The 22,447-nt window shown below is 48.8% G+C and overlaps 1 protein-coding gene across 19 annotated transcripts in view; it reads left to right on the forward strand.

Moving 5' to 3' along the window:
* Wdr20 (WD repeat domain 20) overlaps nucleotides 1-21,936 on the forward strand; it is a 70,187-nt gene extending 48,251 nt beyond the window's left edge. For 6 of the 19 annotated variants that reach the window (XM_063262014.1, XM_063262015.1, XM_063262016.1 and 3 more), the window contains 2 exons: nucleotides 8,500-9,759; nucleotides 14,324-14,435. In XM_063262014.1, coding sequence (XP_063118084.1) covers nucleotides 8,500-9,759; nucleotides 14,324-14,434 — 1,371 coding nt within the window. In that variant the 3' untranslated portion in view covers nucleotide 14,435. Of the gene's footprint in view, nucleotides 1-8,499; nucleotides 9,760-12,214; nucleotides 14,436-19,603 lie in introns of those variants that run through there. The other 13 variants (XM_039112411.2, XM_063262020.1, XM_063262022.1 and 10 more) reach the window with 8 other exon arrangements.
* The last annotated feature ends 511 nt before the right edge of the window (nucleotides 21,937-22,447 follow it).

Here is a 22,447-nt window from a genome sequence, read left to right on the forward strand (position 1 = left end):
TAACCATCCCTCCCTCCGTCCCCTCCTCCCTCCCTCCGTCTCTCCCTCCCTCCCTCCCTCCCTTCTCTCTCTTCTCTCTCCCTTTTTTCTCTTTTTTGGGGTGGGGGTGGTGGTGGGGTGGTGGTGGTGGTTGCTCTTTTGTTTGTTTTTCGAGACAGGCTTTCTCTGTGTAACAGCCCTGGCAGTCCAGGAACTTACTGTGTAGACCAGTCTGGCCTCAGCCTTTCAGAGATCCACCTGCCTCTGCCTCCCACGTGCTGGAATCAAAGGCATTTGTGAGGTACCGTGCCTGGCTTCTTCCTTTCTCTCTTAATGGGGCAATAACTGAAGGATTTACAGTTTTCAGTAGAGATGCCCTGCTGACCTTGAGTCTGCCCTTGGTCACTCCAGGACTCTGAACAGGGGTCCCTGGCACTGAATTGTTCTAGTGTCAGGCCTGTCCCCAGACACTGCAGAGACCCATGCAGTTCTGCTGCTTCTGACCAGAAGGCCGGGGAATTGTCCAGTCCTCCTAGTCTCTGCTGGGAAGGGAAGTCCTTGGCTCCTTCCTGCCTCTCCCTTTCCTAGTTTCTGGAAGTAGATCTGAGGTTTCTGTTTATTGTTTCCTGTATGTGTTTTGCCACACAGTTCAATAACAAGATAGTGGTGTCTACCCAGATGTTGTGATCAGTGTTTTTTTACTTGCTGTAGCACCCAAGAGTTCCCTTTGTAACTATTGGTTATATATTGACAAAGCAGTGTTACAGAGGGACACTTTGTTATAATAATCAAAATTTTTCTTTGTAAAAGTTCTGATTTAGGCTGTATCCACAGGGTGGCTACTTAAAAGAATTTGGTTGGTTGGTTTTGGGTTTTTGAAACAGGGTTCCTATGTGTAGCTCTGGCTGTTCTGGAACTCACTGTAGACCAGGCTGGCCTCTGCCTTTCCCAGTGCTGGGATTAAAGGCATGTACTCACTACCCAAGTTGAAAGTGCTTTTTTTTTTTTTTAAATTATCACATATTAATATATAATGCATTTTAAAAAGATTTATTTGTATGTGTCTGGGCATGTATGTGCATGTTCATACTTCCTCTTGGAGGTCAGAATTGAGTGACATAGAGTCCCTTAGAGCTGACGGTACAGATGACTGTAAGCTTCTGGGTGTGGTGCTGTGAGAGGCTGTCCAAGGAGCTTGCTAGCTGCCTGTCCTCACTTTGGCTGTATCGTCATGACATTTTCTTATGTGTTCATTGTTGAAGTGATGTTTGTGAAGTTTTGGTGCACTGTGTGAAGATGTGTCTCTGTCCTTTGTCTACCTAAGGCACCTTCTGATTGGTTAAAATGAAAAGCCTATGGCCTATAAAAGGCAGGATAGTATATGGTGGGATACCCAGCGGAGAGAGGAACTCTGGGAAGGAGTCAGGTGTGGGAGATTCAACACAGAGATGTAGAGGAAGTTGGACGTATAAAATAAGGAGATTAACCAGCCGTGTGGCAGAATTAAGATTAATACAAATGTGATAATTGAGTTATGACCTAGTTGGGAACAAGCATTCGTTAATAGACATAAGCCCCTGTGTTATTCTTCGGGAATCTGGACGGGCATAGAAAAGGCCCAGGAGATCACAGTGTTGTGATTGTTTACCCTTTACTGTCCCCTCTACCCTCCCGTATCCCTTCCCCTCCCAGTTAGTTCCGTCTTCCTGTCTGTTGTGTGTTAGCCAGTGAGTTTCATTAGGGATGGCTTAGAGGAGTGAGCACCTTGCCAGTGGCTGCACTGCTGGAGAAAATGGCTTTCCTTCCCCCTTTTAACTGCTTAATGATTGGAAATTCAGAGCTGGCTGAGGCTCCATGAGCCCTTCCCCCTTCCATGGTGTTAATGCGTCCAGGTACTTATAGCTACTAGGAGTTGACGACTAAAACTATCAGGTTTCAGAGATGGCAGAGCTGGTAAAGATTTGCCACCAAACCTGAGGCCTATATGGTGGAAGGAGAGAGCCAGCTCCCACACGTGTCCTCTGATCTCCACATGTGACTGTGCACACACACAGACTTTTCTCTTTTTTTAAGTGTTGGCCTGGAGATGTAGCTTAGTGGTTAGGAGCAGAGGGCCCAGAATTGGTTTCTGGTTTCCATCGGTACCTGCACACATAGAGACTTAATAAAAATCAAAATAAACCTTTAAAGAAACAAAGTCTGGCGGTGGTCCAGTGATGGAGGATGCTCTTTTCTTACAGAGGACCTGAGTCCCGTTCTTAGCACTCTCATTGCCCACTTGACAGCAGTCTGTAAGTCCAGCTCTAGGGCATCCAGACCATCTTCTGGTCTTATGGCACCTAACCCACATGTGTTATTAAAAGTAGAGTAAGTCTTTAAGAACAACAACAAAGAGCAAAGTACAAGGCCAGAAGTCAGTGTCCCACAGCTCTTTCCCTCCCAGCCCTTACCATCCTCCGGCCTTCTTCCTTTATTTTAAGGTGTGTAGGTGTTTGTGCTACAGTTTGCATGTAAACTGTACCCTATGCATGTCTCATGCCTTTAGCGTCCAGAAGACGGCATTCGATCTCCTGGAACTACAGGCTCCCGCGTGCGTGCTGGGAGTTGAGCCCCTGTCTATCAGCAGAGCAGGCAGTGCGCTTAGCACTCAGCCATCTCTTGGTCCCTTTGCCCCCTTCCCCTTCCCTGAGCCTTGGAACGGATGATAGGGATGTCCTTCTCGAGGCTGGGCATTCAGCATCACTTATTCTCTGTGTTTTCACCAGAGAATTTTACTCCCCTGTAAAAATCCAGGGGATTTTTTTTTTTTTTTTTTTTTTTTTGAGCTGGGGACCGAACCCAAGGCCTTGTGCTTCCTAGGCAAGCGCTCTACCACTGAGCTAAATCCCCAACCCCTATCCAGGGGAATTTTAAGTTATGTTTTGATTGTGGTAAGCTGTAAAAGAGCTTGTCATCTTGGCTGCTTTTATTACTGATATGTATCAGGACCCTCTGTTCTAAACTTTGAGGCTAAAGCAGGCACATGTGTCCTGTGTTTAGATTCAGTCTAGCTTGATTAAATGTGTGTGTGCACGTGCGTGTGTGTGTGTGTGTACAAGTGTGCGTGTGTGTTGGAGAGGAGATAGGTTATGGGTGGGGTGATGCCTCCTTGTTCAATCAGGTTCCTCCTGTATGGAGTCCAGGACGAGAGGCGCAGGGCCTGTTTGCAGTACTCTGGCTACTCTGGTTTTAAGAGTGGGTGTGCATTATGTTAGTTTTGGTTTTGTTGCTTTCTCTTTGTAGCTGAAGGAAGGAGATGAGCACACAACGATTGCTTCTTAAAGTCTTAACATTGGTAAAAATGACATCTGATCCTTCTTGGTGGCTTTAGAAAATACCCTTTTCTACTATAATCCCTCCCTGGGAGAGCGTCAGCCCTCTCCACTCACACCTCTGTGCTTTGTGTGTGTGTGTGTGTGTGTGTGTGTGTGTGTGTGTGTGTGTGTGTGTGTATTTTTACATTATGTGGCTTTTCTAATAGCTGTTTTTAACTGTCTTAATATTTTTATTATAAATGCTTGTCTTTGTTGGCAGAAGTAAGAAAATAAAAGTGAAATGCTTCGGAAAGCATCAGTTCCCTTTAATTTGTCATTGACACTTGATGTGGCTGCAGATTTGTTTTCTTGTCCCTCTAACCAGTGTGTTGACCCAGGGACTCCCCTGCTAATGCAGATGCCTGTTTCTTACTTGGTGTGATTTTTCTGTGAGTTACACAGTGGGCTTGCTCAGGGATGAGGAAGAAGATGAGGTCTGGCTAAGCAGTCAAGACCCATAGAATCCAGAGCCTGCAGCTCCGTGCCGGGCCCTGACCTGTGCATACGAGTAGCAGGGCTCTGCTGTGGTGTGGACATGAGTTGAGTTGACTTTTCTTGGTTTTACAAAAGTGGTTTTAGAGATGGGCTCTTAGTCTTTTGGAAGCTGACTGCTTGATAGAGAGCTCTGTGGTCCCTATAGTAAAAAATGACCAGATGGCCTTGTGGTCCCTCTGGTAGAGTTTTCCAGAGGCGTACACTCCACCTGACTTCATTGGAGATCGTTGGATGTCACAGGTTTGTGTTGCTCCCCATGCTGCCTTGTTTGACTTTCCTGCTCATTCTCAATAGCTACAGGCTAAACTTGCCAGATCTCTTGGAATGAACTTGGGGTCTTGGATACACTTTTACCCTCTCATTCCCCAGGCCCCCGCTCCCGCACTCACTGTTAATAGGCATACCACATTACCACTGCCCATCTGGAGGCCTCTGTTCATGGCCTCCTGACCAGTTCATCCCCACTTGAACTTCGATTTCGTCCCTTCTTCTGGGGGAGTCCTCCTTGTTCTGTCCCATCCCCTTTCAGAGCCTTTGATGGTCCTGTCTGCAGTGTTGTAGGCTGTCAAGGGACACAGGGTGAGCTGTAGGTGTGCACACAGTTCCAAAGGGTAAAACTAGGTGAAATTAATTTGAAGAATATATTGTATTTTATCTCATACACTCCAATATTTCACTGTACAGTATAAAAACAAGGAGTAAGATCACTGACATTCCTTTTTCCATTCTGCAACTTCAGAATCCGGTGTGGATTTTGCATTTACAACACATTTCCCTTGAGGCCAGTGTAGGGCTTCAGGACCACAGTGTGGCTCCATCCTGGGACCTCCCAGCCCTGTGTCCTAATCACAGTTACTCTAGGTGCGCCAGCCTTTTCCGATTTCCAGCTGCTGTGGTAGAGCCTGGGCCCTTTTCTCCTGCCTCTCCTCCCAGCTCTGTGCAGTACTAATTACAGAAATAGGATTTTTCTGGGATAGCTTTCCAAAATGCTTATCTAGGTGAGGGTTTGCTCCCATGAGAGCTCAGAGCTAATGACAAGATCCCACTGCCCAGCACTGGCTTCTGACAGGAGTCTGTCATTTTTCAGCAGATGTTTTGTTTTTTTTTTTTTTTTTGGTTCTTTTTTTCGGAGCTGGGGACCGAACCCAGGGCCTTGCGCTTCCTAGGCAAGCGCTCTACCACTGAGCTAAATCCCCAGCCCCAGCACATGTTTTCTGAAATAAGAATGTGACCTTTTTGGTATAGAAGCCGGGTAAGATTTTGTTTTGTTTTTGAGACAGGCTTGCCAAGTCCTCCTAGCTGGCCTGGCACTCCTTATGGAGTCTAGCCACCATGCTCACATTCTGTCTGTGTAAATTTCATTCTTATATTTATTGAATAAACTACTCCAGGTATTTTGCTGATTTATTTGAAAGTTGGGTGTAGGGCACTTTCTGTTCCCTTTGTTGCACTCAAAGTGACGCTAACCTAGAACAGTTGGAGTTAGTGACTTGTGAAGGGGAGAGCATTTCCCACGTGGCTGTGGTATCAGCTGGGCGGGCACTGTTGTAGGGAACCTTTGGTAGTGACCATTGCAGGCTGGGCTTGAGGCCAGTTCACATTTTGCCATGGGACAGAAGACAGCTAATCATTTTAGAGTCACTCTCAGAAGCATACTGCTACTTGTAATGGCCTCTTGAGTGCCCGCATCTGTTCCCTCACGGCTATCCTCAGGTCTTGTCGGCATACCTTGCATCAGCCTCCCTGTTTTACTCCCTGACTCCCACCAGATTACGAGGCGTCTCTCAGCTGTCCTCTACACAGTGTTTCCATCATCACCCCACACCTACTGTGTGAAAAGGGATGGCAGTTTTAATTGATGCTGTATGAATGTCTAACATACGGGATACAGTCAGTGCTGAGTGGGTATGTGAATAGCTGTGACTTCAGACAAGTTTGATGACCTCTGAACTTCTGTTTCTTGATGGGCCATACCTTTCCATAGGGAAAGTAGGCTCTGGTGGGAGCACGATTTGTTACAGTCAACGTGGGGGGCAATTAGGCTGCCCCTCTAAAGTTTACAACCTGCCCTGGGCTCAGGGTCCACACTGAACAGTAGGGGCTTCCAGCATCAGCCGTCTGTCCATGTGACTGAGTGCTTTGTAATCTCAGAGAGAATTTCTGAAATTACAGGTTGCATCACTGAATGGGAAGCAGAGGTGAGAGTTGTGCTGTATCTGGCAGTTATGAGGGCATGCACTCTGGATAGACGAGCTAATCCCAGTGCCTGGGAGGCAGTTGGTCCTGAGTGCTGGGGAGGAGTCCAGGAGAGGCTTTCTGCTGCACATGAATTATGAGCGCCTTCACTGTTGAGGGGTTGTTTGGAGCATTACAGTGTAAATGTAAAGCCTCTTGCTAAGCCGTGCTCCTTTGGGATTTGGTCTGTCATTGCTCACACTGGTGTGCCCAGTTCCCAGGGCCAGAAGGTCGCAGTGAGGCTTGCACACCACAGCACGTGGTAGCACAAGTTTTCTCTGTGAAATCCACAAATTGGCTTAGGGTAATCGTAGTGCACACTTTTGCTTCATGAGTGAAATTGCTCTGTAATACATCTGGTCACCACAGTGGCACCTACTGAAGGCACGGTTGCTGCTGGCTGTACCTCGCCATCACACTGTTGGCTGCACGTTCTTACCGGGATTACAGTTTTTAGTTACAGTGGAATTTTTCCATTGGTCTTTAAGGCTGTAGTTAAAAATTTACTCCTAATCATACTGCTAAAGCTTTCATGACCTTAAAAGTTTCCACATGTAATGGAGTAATGGTGATGGGGAAAAGTGGAGTAGAATCAGGTCAGCAGTGTGGCTCTAACCCTGAGCTCCCTGACAGAGCCCTTCACAGGGAATCATGGACACCCTTAGAACATGCCCATCTGGCATAGTCATAGCCCCGGACTCAGAGCGTGACCTAGTGGACACAGAGTGTCAGCAGTGAGCCTTCGGACTCCAGAGAGCGGAGGTCTCTTAACTCCTCTGCAACCTCCTAACGTCCTCTCTCCCCAAAGACTCTGGTCTAGCTGTGGCAATTACGTATCCCTTGATAAGAAATTATGGTGAAGCACAAGGCCCTGGGTTCAGTCCCCAGCTCCGGAAAAAAGAAAGAAAAAAAAAAAAATTATGGTGGTCAAGTGGAGTCCTGCAGAGCAGTGCTAGACTCCTGACATTAGCATAAGGCAGTGCCTTTGATAGGCATTTCCCAGCAGGAAATGAGAGCCAAAAGAAAGATCAGGACAGTATCCCAAAGGCAGCACTTACTGCTCTAGGATGCCAGCCGTGCTCTGTGCGGTAAGCAATGGGCGCTTTGCCTAAACCTAAGAACTTGAAGCTCCAGGCCTCCATGCTGTGGTGGACATTTAGTTAGGTTCCCACACTTCCTGCCAGTAATTTGTTAGCAGTCCGTTTCTTCCGAGAGCTCACCTTTTCCCATGGGCTTGTGTTTCTTTTCTGTCCTGTCCTTTGTCATTGTCTTAGTGATGTTGCTTCCTTCCAGTGCTGTGTGAGACCCGGATCCTCATGCATGCGGCAGGCACCCCAGCTTCTGGTCTTCCTTTTAAAATCACATCAGTTCATCTCTATCTTTTTTTTTTTTGTAAAAGCTACACATGTGGCTGAAACAAGGTCACCAGACCAATCGGGCAGATGGCTGTAGCTCAAGTCCATGCCAGTGTGCCCTGATTGCTCTCTGAGATTCATGTTGGGGAACCCCAGCCAACAAGGTAAAATGGAAGTGCTCAAGCCCTTGGAGCTTACCCAGTAAAGAATAGGCCTAACAGAGACTTTCGGCAGTTCCATGGAAGGGTTGGGAACTTCTGGTGATTTCTGGTAATGTGATTTTGAGACTACAGGCTGTGTAAGATGTTTGTCCTCGTGAGTCCCATAGCAGGGTCTGCACAGAGAAGGCTGCCCCTTCTGTATACCTTGAGTGGTCTTCATGTCTTGCTTTCGTTAGTTTGGTTTTAAAGACAACTGATAAAAGCAGCTAAAGAGGCAGCTAGTCAGTGGATCAGAGGTGCGCCTGGAACACAGTGGAGTGGTAGAGTAGACTCCCAAGTTAACCTCCGTCCTATTCCGGAGAGAATGAGGGGATGTGGGTAAGATACTCACAGCCATCGTCTGGACTGAGTAAAGCCACCGTGAGTCCAGAGCTGCACCCTACCCACCCAGGGAACACGCTTCAAGTCCTGTGTTCTGCTGGTCACAAGACCGGCTGACTCCCTGCCCTTGAGCAGCCACAAACAGGGACAATGTAGTCAGCCCGTGGCCTGCAGTGACAAAGGCAAAGAAAACTGTGAGGACTGAAACTTGTCCTCTGAGTCCTCAGCGAGAGGAAGCTGCTGTAGTTGAAGCAAAACATCAGCTGTTCCTGCTGTCGGGCCAAGGGCTGTCTCACCCCGTGTGCCTGGGACCTGATACCTGGCACAGTGGGCTCTCAGCAGGTAGTTATCAATGACTGACACCCACATGCAGCTCTAGAGGGGGCCACAGGCCCTTCACTGGCCTGGCTCACACAGGATATATGTGGAGTGCCTGGATGGACCCTTACCTTCTTCCCGAGATGCATGTGGACAGGGTTTTTCTGGAAAAGTAGACCTTAACTTCTCCATTGTGATAACGTGTTCTCTTTGTCTTCACAGAGACTAATAGACAAGTCACGCGTAACCTGTGTCAAATGGGTTCCTGGTTCGGAAAGCCTTTTCCTAGTAGCCCATTCAAGTGGGAGCATGTACTTATATAATGTGGAGCACACTTGTGGCACCACAGCCCCCCACTACCAGCTCCTGAAGCAGGGAGAGAGCTTTGCGGTGCACACTTGCAAGAGCAAATCCACGAGGAACCCTCTCCTTAAGTGGACAGTGGGCGAGGGGGCCCTCAACGAGTTTGCTTTCTCCCCAGATGGCAAGTTCTTAGCGTGTGTGAGCCAGGACGGGTTTCTGCGTGTGTTCAACTTTGACTCAGTGGAGCTGCACGGTACAATGAAAAGCTACTTTGGGGGCTTGCTTTGTGTGTGCTGGAGCCCAGATGGCAAGTACATTGTGACAGGTGGAGAGGACGACTTGGTGACAGTTTGGTCCTTTCTAGACTGCCGAGTAATAGCTAGAGGCCATGGGCACAAGTCCTGGGTCAGTGTTGTAGCATTTGATCCCTATACTACTAGTGTAGAAGAAAGTGATCCTATGGAGTTTAGTGGCAGTGACGAGGACTTCCAGGACCTTCTTCACTTTGGCAGAGATCGAGCGAACAGTACACAATCTAGGCTATCCAAACGGAACTCTACAGACAGCCGCCCTGTAAGTGTTACGTATCGGTTTGGTTCAGTGGGCCAGGATACACAGCTGTGCTTATGGGACCTTACAGAAGACATCCTTTTCCCTCACCAGCCCCTCTCAAGAGCAAGGACACACACAAACGTTATGAATGCCACAAGTCCGCCTGCCGGAAGCAATGGGAACAGTGTCACTACACCTGGGGACTCTGGGCCCCCTCCATTACCGCGGTCCAATAGCCTTCCACACTCAGCAGTCTCCAATGCTGGTAGCAAAAGCAGCGTCATGGACGGGGCCATTGCATCTGGGGTCAGCAAGTTTGCAACTTTGTCGCTACATGACCGGAAGGAGAGACACCACGAGAAAGACCATAAACGAAATCATAGTATGGGACACATTTCCAGCAAGAGCAGTGACAAACTGAACCTAGTTACTAAAGCCAAAACGGACCCAGCTAAAACTCTGGGGACATCCCTGTGTCCTCGGATGGAAGATGTTCCCTTGTTAGAGCCACTGATCTGTAAAAAGATAGCTCATGAGAGACTGACGGTATTGGTTTTTCTTGAAGACTGTCTAGTCACTGCTTGTCAGGAGGGATTTATTTGCACATGGGCAAGGCCTGGTAAAGTGGTAAGTTTTAATCCTTAATGCTGCACCAGATCTAGAACTTGACTAGGTAGTGATTTTTATTTCTTGTGGGAGGGGCGGGATGTACAATGAATGTGAATGACACTTCTTAATGTAAATCTAAATGCATCAGAGCCATACTTTTGGATACTGCATGCCATGTTATTCTGAATCATTTGATAATTCACCTTAGAGCATTTAAAAAATATATAATCAGACTAACTGCCAGCCAAGTCAGTCACCCCTCTGGGTATATAGAGTCCAAGTTAGCATTCCTGTATCAGGCTATTTCAGTTTAGGGGAATCATGACAGTGTGGAGAAATAATGACATTAAAATGCTAAAGTCTAAATTTATGCTTTAACTGGGATATTTTTTGCATAACCACTCAGATTGCTGTCTACCTAGTCAGTGTGTGTCAGTCAGGTGGGTATTATTATCATTTATAGTCCAACTTTTTATCTTAAATTATAAACTATTTAGGAATTTATGAAATTTAACTTAGGAGCAAAGCGATCATCAGGGTTGATTGATATTATTTTTACATTGTCTGGCAATCCACAGAAAGAGAAGAGCCTTAATTTTTAAAACCCATTTTAGTCATTTTATGACAATTAAAATTGTTTAATAAACATCTTTTTTCAAAGAAGCAGTTTGTAGAACTCTGATTGAAATTGTGCACTAAAATCTCCCACGTGTTCCAGAGCCTGGGCAGTTAAGATGTTCTGTGGCCAAGGACAGCAGCCGTGGCTTTCAGAAGGCCTCTTGTCCCATCAGCACATAGCTTTGTTTCTCCCAGCAGGAAGGAGGGTCTGTGTTTTGTTGTGTGGAGGGGGAGGGTCAGGAGGTCAAGGATTGGCTCCTTGGCTCTGCTCTGTGTGGACTGTTAGGTGTCCAGTGTACCTGCTGACATTTGGGTGGGTTCAGTTATCCCTGGGGGGAAAGCACACAAAGGCAGGCAGACACACACCACACACACACACACACACACACACACTTCATGTTCTTGCACAGCAGCTGGGAGTCTGGATTCTGTCCTAGACAGATGCTGCTGTGGGACTCATTCCTACCCTCAGTGCCGTCCCTCCCTTGGCCTGTGTCCTCTCACGAACAGTGCTGTGTCAGCTGCCCGTGTGGCAGCAAAAGTGGCAGCAGTTTGCTCAGGTCCTTAGGTCCTGCTCAGCCACTCAGTGAATTTCTTTTCAAACACTGGAGGATAGTTTGTTGAGCTGGGTATTTTGTGTCAAAATGATAGTTATTTATTTTATTTCTTAATTTATTTAGAACATTTAGGGTTATTTTTCTGTTTTGTACACCTTTGTAATTAAATACAGCAGTAATGGTCCTGGGTATTGGCTCAGTAGTGAACACGGCTCATAGTGAAGACTTGGCAAAGCTCTTTTGTCTCCAGGTGTCGAGGCTCTGGTAGACAGTGGTCAGCCTCTGGCTTACCTCTCCAGAAAGCCAGGCCATGCCCCAGCCCCGTCCCTCGCTCTTACGTTCATGGTGGATCCGGGCCACACGCCTATCCTGCTCTTCCTTGAAAGTGGCTGCTGTTTAATTGAAAGCCACTGAAGCGTCCTGCCTATGACATCATGACAGTCTCCAGATGTGTGCCGAGTGTGGCATTCCATGTCCCTGAGCAGCTAACTCCTCACAAGGGTGCTCATGTCCCATCTGCCCTGGAAATTGACTCCTTTGTTCATAGGGTTCTGACCTGAGGTAGCAGGTCATATAGATTTTCAGAGCATCAGAGGTCAAATTGAGCTGCTGGGTGGGCAGGGTAGAAATGAAACACTCCATGTGCAGTTTCTGAAATTCACTTTCAAATGCTTCTGAGTCATTGAGTATGCAGTTTCCAAAGTCAAGACTTTGTGTTGGCCTAAATAGTGACCAGTCATAGGTAAGTAACGTTTATGGTGAAGCTCATGGTGATCTCTCTCAGTTTGAGGGTATCTTTGCTGGTAGGGGCCATTGCATGTGTATCTGTGGGCCAGCACAGGAAACGGGTGCTTACAGACCCCCTGCCCTGGTAGCACTCCCAACCACTTGCTGGTGGGAGGCCGGGAGGCAGAACAGGGTGGATACTACTTCCTTTAAAGGAAAAAAAGAGCAGCCCTGCTGATGTTGTTGGATGCAGATCTATGAATTCTCTTTTGCATCCCCATAAAAATGTAACAGTTTGTGATTTGGGGTTTGGTCACAGTCACTTCCAACTTCTGCTGCTAAGTGTTGTGTCCTTAATGATTATCCTGGAGACCCTGTTTGTGGTCCTTGGCTGTGTGTGTGTCTTACCCTCCTGGGCTCCTTGCTAGGTTCACCGTATGGTAAGAACCCAGCTCTAGAGGGCTGTCTTAGCTGCATGACCTGGCCCAGGCTGGCCCCTGCATGGAGGGCGTGATGCTGCTCCAGGCCCACTCTGCCCCCCTGACTGACTCCTGCCCCCCTTTTTTTGACAGTCGGCAGAGCAGTTCTGCAGGCAGGAGGACAGAGTGCAAGGTGTTCTCCAAGACCAGAACTAAAGGTGCGGCAGCTCCAGAAGAGGGTGCTGGTGCTGGAGGGCGGGGCTCCTCTCCCCTTGTGCCCTGCAAACAGAGGTGGTGGGGTGTCATGGGGTTGCAACAATTGTCATGGTGGTTCCTGATCCCCAGAGAATGAGAAACAGTGCCACTGTGCTTCCACAGTAGCCACCCAGAGAAATTTTGGGCGCATGTTTTAGTTTTCTCAACAAACATTGAGCTTCGTCATCAAAACTTCCCTGAGCATTTCATGAGCAGGACTGTCTTTGGTAACTAGCGCCTGGAGTAAAGCAGCTTTTACCAAGAGGTTCCTACAGGCAGAATTCCAGTCTACATGGTATAGCCCAGAGTCCTGCTGGGGCTCGGTGAGGGCACCACTGTACAGGTGGACCCTCCTGCCTCTCCTGCTTGCCCACCACAGGCAACCTTTCTGCACTGTAGCTATGGTGAACTAGCCCCCGGCTTCCCCAGCTTCCCCTCTCTGTGCCTGTGGTGCCAGGGATTACACCAAAGCCCTCAACTCCTGCCAAGCTGCTGCTGCTCCTCTGAGCCACACCCCAGCTCTCTGAGAGGCCTAGAGGCTGTACTTTCTTTTAAAAGCAGATGCTCCAGAGAGACTGGGTGACACCTGCAGCTAGTAGCTTCGGCCTCCAAATCAGCCTGCACGGGGTAAAGAACATCGTTTGTCCTAATGGTTGAGTTAAGTGCTCTGGGAGCCACTGAGATCGGGATGCCAGGGGATGCCATTAGAGAAGCCAGAGATGGAGAGCAGCAGCCACAGTGTCTGAAAGGCACACTTAAATTAGGTGGGACAGGGCCACAGAGCTGCAGTTTCTGGGGATGTGTAAACACAGCTCACCCCAGGGGTGGCCAGTAGCACCTCTGTGTTTGTCTTAAACACCCATTCTCCCATCCTGTGATGCACTCTGAATTTTTAATACATTCTAACATTACTGAATTTGTACTAAAATTAATGAGCCCGCCTTAGCACATGTGTATACTTGTGTGCAAGATCCTCTCACCTCTTGCTGGAGGGAGATATTTTCTTTGTTGAGCAAGCTCAGAAGTGTGAGGAGTAACAAGACACAAGACACAGAGGGCCAGAAAGGATCCTGTGGAAACCCAATGCCACCTGAGGGAAAACTAGGGAGAGCTTAGCAGTGGCTCTCCCATTGGCTGATCTTGGAGTGTAGGCTGTGCTGTGGGCAGCCAGGCTGAAGGAGCCCTTACACATCTTGGCTCAGGGCCAGCTGCACCACTGAGGCACTCATGTCCACTGTTGAGGTCCCCTCCTACCCCCGGAACCTCCACGAATTTCTCTGGGTAGGCCTGAGACTGACTTGAAGACATGGCCTCTGGCTGGAGTTTGGTTTCTAAGGCTGAACTGCTGTCTCTCCTGGGAAGACATGGGGGAGCCACCATATCCACCATGCCCTGTTTATGTCAGAGCATGCCGTTTGCCTTGGGTGGACTGGACCAGCACAAGCTGGCTTAGGTTAACAAGGTGCTTCTCAAAGTGCTATGTGGTGTCTGTCCCAGCGAGAGATGTCAGTGTGGCACTGGTAAACCCTGTGGCTCATTGTGGAAAAGCACTTGTATTCAACTGTTACCTTGAAACTCAGATCCCAGATTCAACTGTAAGAATACTGTCTCACGGAGCAACTGTCCCGCGAGGCTGGGTTTTTCACTCATGCTGCAGTTAGTACATCATCTCTGTGTCAATTCCTCACTCTTGAGTTAAAAGTATAAATATAAAAATCCTGCATTTTAACTGCTGTGTACTTGGGTTTCAAAGATTGTTATTAGGTGACATTGTGTAAAGTTGTATGGGTTTATTTATGTTCAGTGAAAGTCAAGGTAAAATGTGTATTCCTTTCTTACGTTTTCATCTGATCTCTTCACAACTTGAATAAATTTCCTGAAGAGCCCTCCTGCCGTGGACCACCAGGAACGCGAGCTCCTGATGTTGCAATAACCAATGAAGCTTGAATATCAGTACTGTTACTCATTTCCTGACAACTGTGTTTGTTTCATTGCTCTGTCTTTTAGCTGTTCCCCTGTCCCTGTCACAGCAGAAGACTTACCATACACTTGACTTCTGAAGCACTGGAGGCTGTCCTCTGTATATTGACATTGAATAAACGTGTGAATGCACTGTAAATGTAGAGAAACTTTTAAGTCATTTTCACATCTAAGCTTTACAAAAAGGAATCTCTGTGAGCCAAAAAGGAAAAGCTGTTGAATGCTGTAAACTCAGGAGCCTTGTTAACATTTATGAGACAACCCTGGAAAACTCCCTTCCTGTGGACACAAGTCTCAGTTAGCTTCCTAAATGACATGCTGACACCCAGCATCAAAGATTCTTTTCTGTGAGAGCTGCTCTGAGTGAGGCACTGGGATTCTCTTTGACTGTGAAAGGATTTCAATGTAATGTTAATGTTAACTGAAGATAGCGGGCTTTGCAGCCACTTAGCCAGCCCAGTGAGCCAAGGGCACTGGGCCTCTGTAGGAGCTCTTCCCTCTCTCAAGCCAACTTCCCACCTCACCCCTGCTGGGCTTCTGTGCTGGGGGCACAAGAGCAGTAGGTGACACTCCTTTGGAGCCTTTCAGATCGTCCTGCTTTAAGCATCATCTGTCCCTCAGTAAACTACTTCATTGGTTACCCCTGTCCAAACACTCCATGCAGAATTGCAGATGGAGACTGCCCACAGGTCCCTGCCAGGTGACAAGGTGAGAGTGAGCTGCCCCACTCACCTGAGACCCTGGGCTTTTGCTTAGCCACCTCTCTACACTGCCTCTCAGCCCTCACAGATAGTCCCTGGGTGTTTCCTCTTTGCCTGACTTAGTGGGTTGAGGTTGGGTTGGCTGCGAGTGCTGCAGGAGAGATGTTCTGACCTGTAGTTCAGAGTGACCCAGCCTCCCACCACAGGAGCTGCACAGAGCCTTTTTTAGCACTCACTAAATAGCTATAAAGGCCTAAACGGTAGGTTAATGGCATTTTCAGTTTTGTTTAAAGAAAACCACAACATTTGATTTTTTTAAAAAACCACATCGTGTGTGTGTGAAGAAAAGGTTACAGCATCCTTGTCCCTCCGTGTAGACATTTTCCATTGTTGCAGTCAGTGAGTCTGGAGCAGTGTCTGTCTTGGGGCTGTGCCTCTGAAACCAGCCTCTCCTTTAGGGCAGGCTCTGAGCAGCTCCCTGGAAGGAAGAGCTCCGGAGGATTTCGGACCCTCTTTTCCTCCATGGCAGACATCAGGGCCCAGCAGGTCACAGGATGAGGGTGTAGGCTGGCAAACGTCTTTCTAAGTGCACAACCTCCAGGAGCCTTCAGCGGCTTGAACTGTTTATTTTCTCTGTCTTTCCCTAGATGTCTGTAAAGAGTGACTATTAACCCTTTCTCATCAGAGACCAGATTGTATTCCCCCTATGTGCCACTTTCAGTGTGGCCTGTCAGTGGTAGGTCAAGGGACAAGGCCCGGAAGCCAGGGATGGACACAGATGTTATGAGCTCCCTAAGCCTCATTGAGTAGGCACAGCAGCCTCTTCCAGGGATCGGACACAACTGTGGCTTTCTGTCCAGGTTCTCTCTGGCCTTTGGAGTTTGTAATAAAATGATGGATTCTTAAGCTCAGACAGGTAAGGGGGACCCAGGAGGGCCAAGAGCATCGGCAGGTGCTGTCACTTGGGATGGTACTCACTGTGCTCCAGCTGAAGAGGCAGTGCTTCATAACCTCAGTCCTGGCCTCCAGCTGAGAGCAGTTAGTGGCGTAGAGGGCCTCAAGGGCAGCCGTCCCTCCAAGCTGAGACGGTGTAGAACACACAGGTCATTTTTCCTAAGCGCTCTGCCTGGCTGATCGGTGTGTTAGTTTGGAGCTGAGGGCTAAATGGCTTTGAACAACTAGGTGCGTGTGTGTGAGAGTTGGGGCAGCGAACCTCAGCTTCCATACCTTACCCTACAATGTGTCCTTGAGGTACTGTCAGAGGTTTATGGCCACAGGTTGCCGAGGTCAGATAGGGAAAGGACACTTTTCCCACAGCCAGAGCCGAGGCCAGTGTGGGCCCTCAGAACTTAGAGCACCTTATGCTCTGCCCTGCATAGAGTAGTATAGCGTCTAGTCGGTTATGATCCATATCAGCAGTGTGCACCAGGGGAGGGAGATGGACATGGTCTTTGGTTGTCGTGGTTTGTAAGGCTTTGTTTTTCTTGTATGTCCTGGTGGAATAGGCTTAGTTCTGTTGGCTCTGTATCTATTGTACGTCAGAATCCAACCCCAAACCAAGCCCTCGAGTATTCTGTCGTGTAGCTTTGAAGGGAACTATCCAGCAGTGTTGGCCCCTTTGCTGCGACCGGAAGAGCTTGTTAGCATAGGTGTAGAAGCTACCTTTGTTGCAGAGAACTTTTGCTTGCCTTCCGAGAAGCCTACACAGCTGGCGGGCACACACATGTCTTTCCTGTGTGCTGGTCTCGATAATCTTAACTCATCTGTCTCCAAGCAAAGGAATCAGGATGACGAAGTAAAACCCCACTGCCCTGAGGGTGGGCGGAGGAAGGCTGTGGGGAGCCCGTGCTTCAGGACAAGAGTGGTCCTTCTGCCCCTTCCTCCTCGAAGACAGTCTTAACAAAAGCTTCCACCCCCTGAAAAGGGTGTGTTTTACTTTGTTTTTCTTTGGGGATACTGGAATTTCCTACAGGTTCTCCTACAGCCCTGGCTGGCTCAGACTTCTTACATGGCTAAAGACAACCTTGGACTTTTTTTTTTAATTTATTTTATAAATGTGAGTACAGTGTCACTGTCTTCAGACACCAGAAGAGGGCATCAGATCCCATTACAGATGGTTGTGAGCCACCATGTGGTTGCTGGGAATTGAACTCAGGACCTCTGGAAGAGCAGTCAGTGCTCTTTAACCTCTATAGCCCTACCCTTGGACTCCTGATCATCCTCCCCCTCCTCCCCCTCCTCTTCCTCTTCCCCTCCCCCCAGTGCTGTGCTGAGGTTAGGGACCTGTACCACCATACCTAGCCTCACATTTTCTTTAGAATGTCACAGTCTTATGTCCTAGTGCCTCTGGTTCATTCTGCAAAGCTGCATCTCTAGGAAGTAAACAAGTGTTTCGGTCACTATTCTAGTGTCTAATAACAAAGCTAGGCACTTCTCTCCTGGCTGCCGCTACTGGGCAGGCTCTGACAGACCCAGTCTGACCCTGCTGAGATCCTTCCCAGTCCACATTTTTTCAGTTTCTGGCCTATGCTAGCTTCACACACTCTTCTGGGCATGTGAAACACCTGAACGTGCCTTACCAGCCCAGGGCCCCAGCAGGTCCAGGGCTCCTGTGTACTCAGGAGCCTGTGACCATAGGGCCAGGAACTGGACGCTGAGTCTATCTGTTTCTTTTTTTACTTTCCCAATAACCAAGAGTTTGTTCCTCTCTATGGTAGAGGGTCCCAGGTCCCAGACTCCTGCTCCATGGCCAAGGTTGATATTGCAAAAGTGAACCCCCACTAACCAGAATCCAAGTTCCTAGCATTTGAGTGGGAATTCTAGAAGCTGAAGGAAGGTAGATGTAATCTGTTGGCTTAGGAGACTTCTGTTTGGACAGCACACATGGTGGAGAGTAGGGACTGGCTCTCCTTGGCTCCTGACCGCCACAGACAATTAGGGCCTTGAGCATGTGTTGACTCTGGGCTGGGAGTTGTGTTCTGCAGCCCAGATGGGTGACTTAACCAGACTAAGTGGAAGCGGTATGTACCCACTGTCACTGGGACCTAGAAGCCTGGAGCCCTGGTCGCCTATGTCTGAAACCTCCTCGTTCTCAGAATTGCAAGGAAAAGGGTTGTGGAGACCACCAGGATGGGCACATTCAGCTTGGGTTGTCAGACTCCTGATTCCCATGGCAGTTAGGAGTCACAGGCCCACTTGGAGGTGGGGCTTGTCCGAGTTGAAATGTGCTGAGGGGCAAGCAGTGTGCGGCAAGGCCTTTAAAAAATAAATTACTTTGATTATATACTATAGTAAGTTAGAGTGTATTCAGCTAAAATTTATTCCATCTGGTTTTTAAGTCATTGATTACTGTTTAAAGATTATGCACATCCCATTTGGCTGGCAGCACTCTTCCATTGGCTGGCCATGGCCAGAGTCAACACCGTGACAGGCAGGCCATCTCTGTTTGCAGCGCTGCCTAGGCACAGCGGATTGCTTACACACTTCACTGCATGTCTGCTGTCCTCAACCTGGGGCTGCTGGGCCAGACCTGTTGTGTCCTGCACTGTGTGCAACCGCCCTCCCTCGCTGGCTTTGTGGGTTTGCAGGGGTGTGAGGGGCATGGCCTTGGATGCTTTATCTGGATGGTCTGAGGGTAAGAGCTCCTACAGAAGCAGAGCAGGCAGGGGCCGTGCCACACTCCATCTGGTCTTGCCCCTAGGTTTTCTCTAGACCAATAAATAGATTCCAGCCCGAGGTAAGAAACTACAGGCCAAATGGCTTGCAGCGGGCCAGCTTTTTCCTAATCCCTCCCAACACAGCGTGGGGTGAAGCTGATGACCATTCAGAACTGTCAGCCTTCACTTCTGCACTAAAGTCTGTGAAAACAGAGCAGCGCTTGCTTAGCATTAAATGGCATTTGTAAATAGTACTCAAGTAGATAGTTCTTCGGGACAGCTAAAAGATGTTTCATTCCACGGAGCCCAGTTTTCAGTTCTAATGCTACGCTCCTGTAACCTTCACATTCCTAAGAAATGAGCACTGCCCTCTGTTGTAACTGCACGGCCCAGGAATGAGTGCCCTTGGCTCTGAGGGCAGTTAGGCTCGCTGTGGTATCCAATGCGGGTAGCTCCTCCTCCCCTTAACCATGGCAGCCGCAGGAATCACCACCCAGGCCCTGATGCCCCTGCAGCACCTATCAACACACTAGAGCTTAGGGTGCTGCCTTGGCACCCTCAACAAGAAAACAAGTGCACCCCAGGAGGACATGCCTTTTACAAAGTGCCACTAGACCATCCTTGGATGGCCGCCTGGCTCTGAACCTGGCAAGCTCAAGGCAGAGCCTGTGACCCTGTCCTTAGCTACCTTGTCTGAGCCACACCCTGTCCTAAAGCTCGGAGGACCGTGAACACCTCCCCCTTCCTCCTAACTGTTGCCCAGGCTCATCCTGCTCCAGGCACCGTACAGTGCTCAGGGAGGCGGCGGCTAGGCAGACTAGGAGTATGTTAGAGCCTGGCCTCAGCCCTTGGAAAGGCATGCGAGCCTGTGAGGATGCTGGCAAGGGTGAGCGCTGGCTCTTGCGCCGCCCTGTGTCTTGCTGGAATAATGTAAGCTGCTTTGTTCACAGGGCTTGTTGTCATCCCCAAACCAGGCCAGTTCTCCAGGTGGGACTGTAGTGTAGCAGTTACACTGCTGCTGCCGGGCTCCCCGGACACGCGTGGACCGAGGGAGTGACAGACGACTACGGAGCCATGAGCTGCGCTGGAGCCACAGGCAGGCGGCAGGAAGCAGCGGCCGGCAGGGCTGTGTGGAGCTGCTAAACCCAAAGAGTTGTTCCCTTTAAAGCCAGTCTGTGGGGCTGCAGTAAGGACTGAAGTGGAGTTTCCTGCTTCTACTCTAAACTCAATGTAACTAAACCCACATATAATATATATATATATATATATATATACATATATACATAGTGTAAATAAGTGTTTCTCGAACAGGAAACCTTAAATCGAGCTGTTCTGAATAGCACTTGGCTCTGGTTTTGCACTGATCTGATTTATACTTTAGGTGGTCATCAGACGCCTGGGGTGCACTTGTGGAGACAGTTGTCACCTTCTGACTTAACACGTGCTGCAGAAAGACAGATGCTGCAATCATAGACTTAAAAATCGTTTGCACTTAAAATAGTTTAATGCTAATAGACAATGACTTTAAATATGGGGGTAGCGGACTCCCGGCCTCCACGATACGGAGTGGAGATAAAAACCCTTTTTATCTGTTAACATTTATTTTAGTACTGTTGTTTCTGATGCAATCAAGTCTGTATTATATGTGTAAATAATGTAATTCTGAAATGGGGGAAATAGTCACTCCCACTAGTAATTTTCATCATTTAAGAGTGATATTTCTAATTCACAAAAACATTAATATTAAAATTATCTTGAATATACTATTTGTTTATCCTTTTTTAACTGTATGGTTCTTTTTGTTTGCTTTGGCCTCATTCCTTGGTTGGTGTTGAAGTACTTCATTCTTTGTGGACCACATCCCTTGATCCTCCTGTCAGTCAGTCTGGTCAAAGCACGTCTTTTTGGGGAATTCTTGTCTCTGGGCCAAGTTGACACACCATGGGAGCTGCCCAGGCATGGGGACTCTAGTGTAGGCACACGGCTTTTTCTTTATGCCTTGGAGTCCACCTGCTATCCTTGAAAGCTGAGACCTCAGACTGTAAGTTTCCACTGCTTCAGCGCAGCCCTGGGCTAGCTGGGACAACCACGTGGGCCTTCCAGAGGCTGGCATCAGCGGGCGAGCGTCTTCCTGCTCACCTGTCACTGCTGCAGTGTAATGGAGACGAAGCCCAGATTCCCAGGCAGAAGGACCTTTCTCAGCTTCTAAACTAAGAACTGGGAAGTTCTTTTTTTTTTTCTTTTCGGAGCTGGGGACCGAACCCAGGGCCTTGCGGTTGCTAGGCAAGCGCTCTACCACTGAGCTAAATGCCCAACCCCCCCTTTCTCAGCTTCTAAACAGTCACACACAGCGGGGGTGAGAGTAAGACAAGGCTTCTGAACCATTTCTCCAGTGAGTCCATTAAACTGAGGCGTGTGGAGGGCTCGTTAGGTTGGCTGAAGTTTTAGCAGCTGTGACTGCCAAGGCTGCGGCTGCACAGTTCGCCAAGGCAAAGCCCAGGTTTGTCTTCATTCACTGTAGCTCCCTGGCTCCCACGCTGGGGAATCCACTATCTCTGCTGATGCCTACAAGGCCTCTAGCCTTGCCTCAGCCTTGGGAAGGTGCAACCTAGGACACTAAGACATTTTCTTTCCTGTTTCGTTCTGTTGTACTCTGGTTTGACAGGCCTTGGCTGGCCTGGAACTCAGTGTAGCTTAGATAGATTACTTCAAAATGGAAGCAGTCGTGCTCTCAGCCTTCCAAGTCTCAGAGCATGGATTACAGGCATGTGGTTAGAGGACAGTCGAGGGAGTCGTCTCTTTCCTTCTACCATGTGGGTTCTGGTGGTCAAGTTCGGTTGTGAGGGTTGGTGGCACTGAGCCTGCTCACTGTAAGTAAAACGATTTCTAAGTCATATGCTCAGGTCATGTTAGAGGGAAGTGTTGACATTTTACAGTTTGGTGTTCCTGTCACCTTGGAGCACTGATCACACAGAAAAACTCAGCCCTTTGAGTCCAAAATGCCCACAAGAAAGTGACTAGGGACTGCCCTGGAAGCCCAAGTCTGCAGCACAGAGCCTTGACCTCCCAGAGCAGCTCTGTCCTAGACGCTCCCATCTGTAGGAAGTGAGAGGTGGACTCGAGGGCAGCAGGTACTTGTGTGAGGCTTGAGCACCATTTGAGGAGATGCTCCAGTTGTGTCCCTCAGCTCTCGCTGACCACCACTCAGGGGCCTTGGTCCTTTCCCTGCCTCACCCAGTCTGTGTCGCCCTATGTTTTCATTTGACCCACGGTGTCTCAGTTTACCTTAGAGGACTCTGCCTGTAACATTTTTCTGGCTGTTTCCAAGATTACTCCCTAGCGAGCGGTCCAACCTGCCTTCCATGTGGCTCTACAGCTGCCCTAACACCATGGACACCGAGTATCCAGCAGGCTCTGGAGCCACAGAGAGTGACAGCTCACTTACCCGGCCGGCACTGTAGGACCTGACAGATGCCAGCCACTCTGAGGGTCTGAGGTAGACGGAACGCTGCATCCTGGTGTCTACAGTCATGTTAGATCCGAGTCCGAGAACGGTGAGACTTCCTGGCCTTTCCATTCAGAATGCTGTGCTGACAATTCAGACACGGAGAAGTTGGAGTACTGGGCAGGTATGCAAGGTGCACAGGAGGCCAAGAAACCCGAGAGGTTTCCTCTTGGGTCCTTGCTGCAGCTTTTCCAGGGACTGCTACTCTGCCCTAACCCTGCCCAGGCTCGCCCGGCTCGCCAGCCTTGCAGGTCATCCTTTGGCTGTCCTGTCATGACTGCTGGCCTCC

The sequence above is a fragment of the Rattus norvegicus genome, chromosome 6 (assembly GCF_036323735.1).
Source record: "Rattus norvegicus strain BN/NHsdMcwi chromosome 6, GRCr8, whole genome shotgun sequence".
In the NCBI taxonomy this organism is placed as follows: Eukaryota; Metazoa; Chordata; class Mammalia; order Rodentia; family Muridae; genus Rattus; species Rattus norvegicus.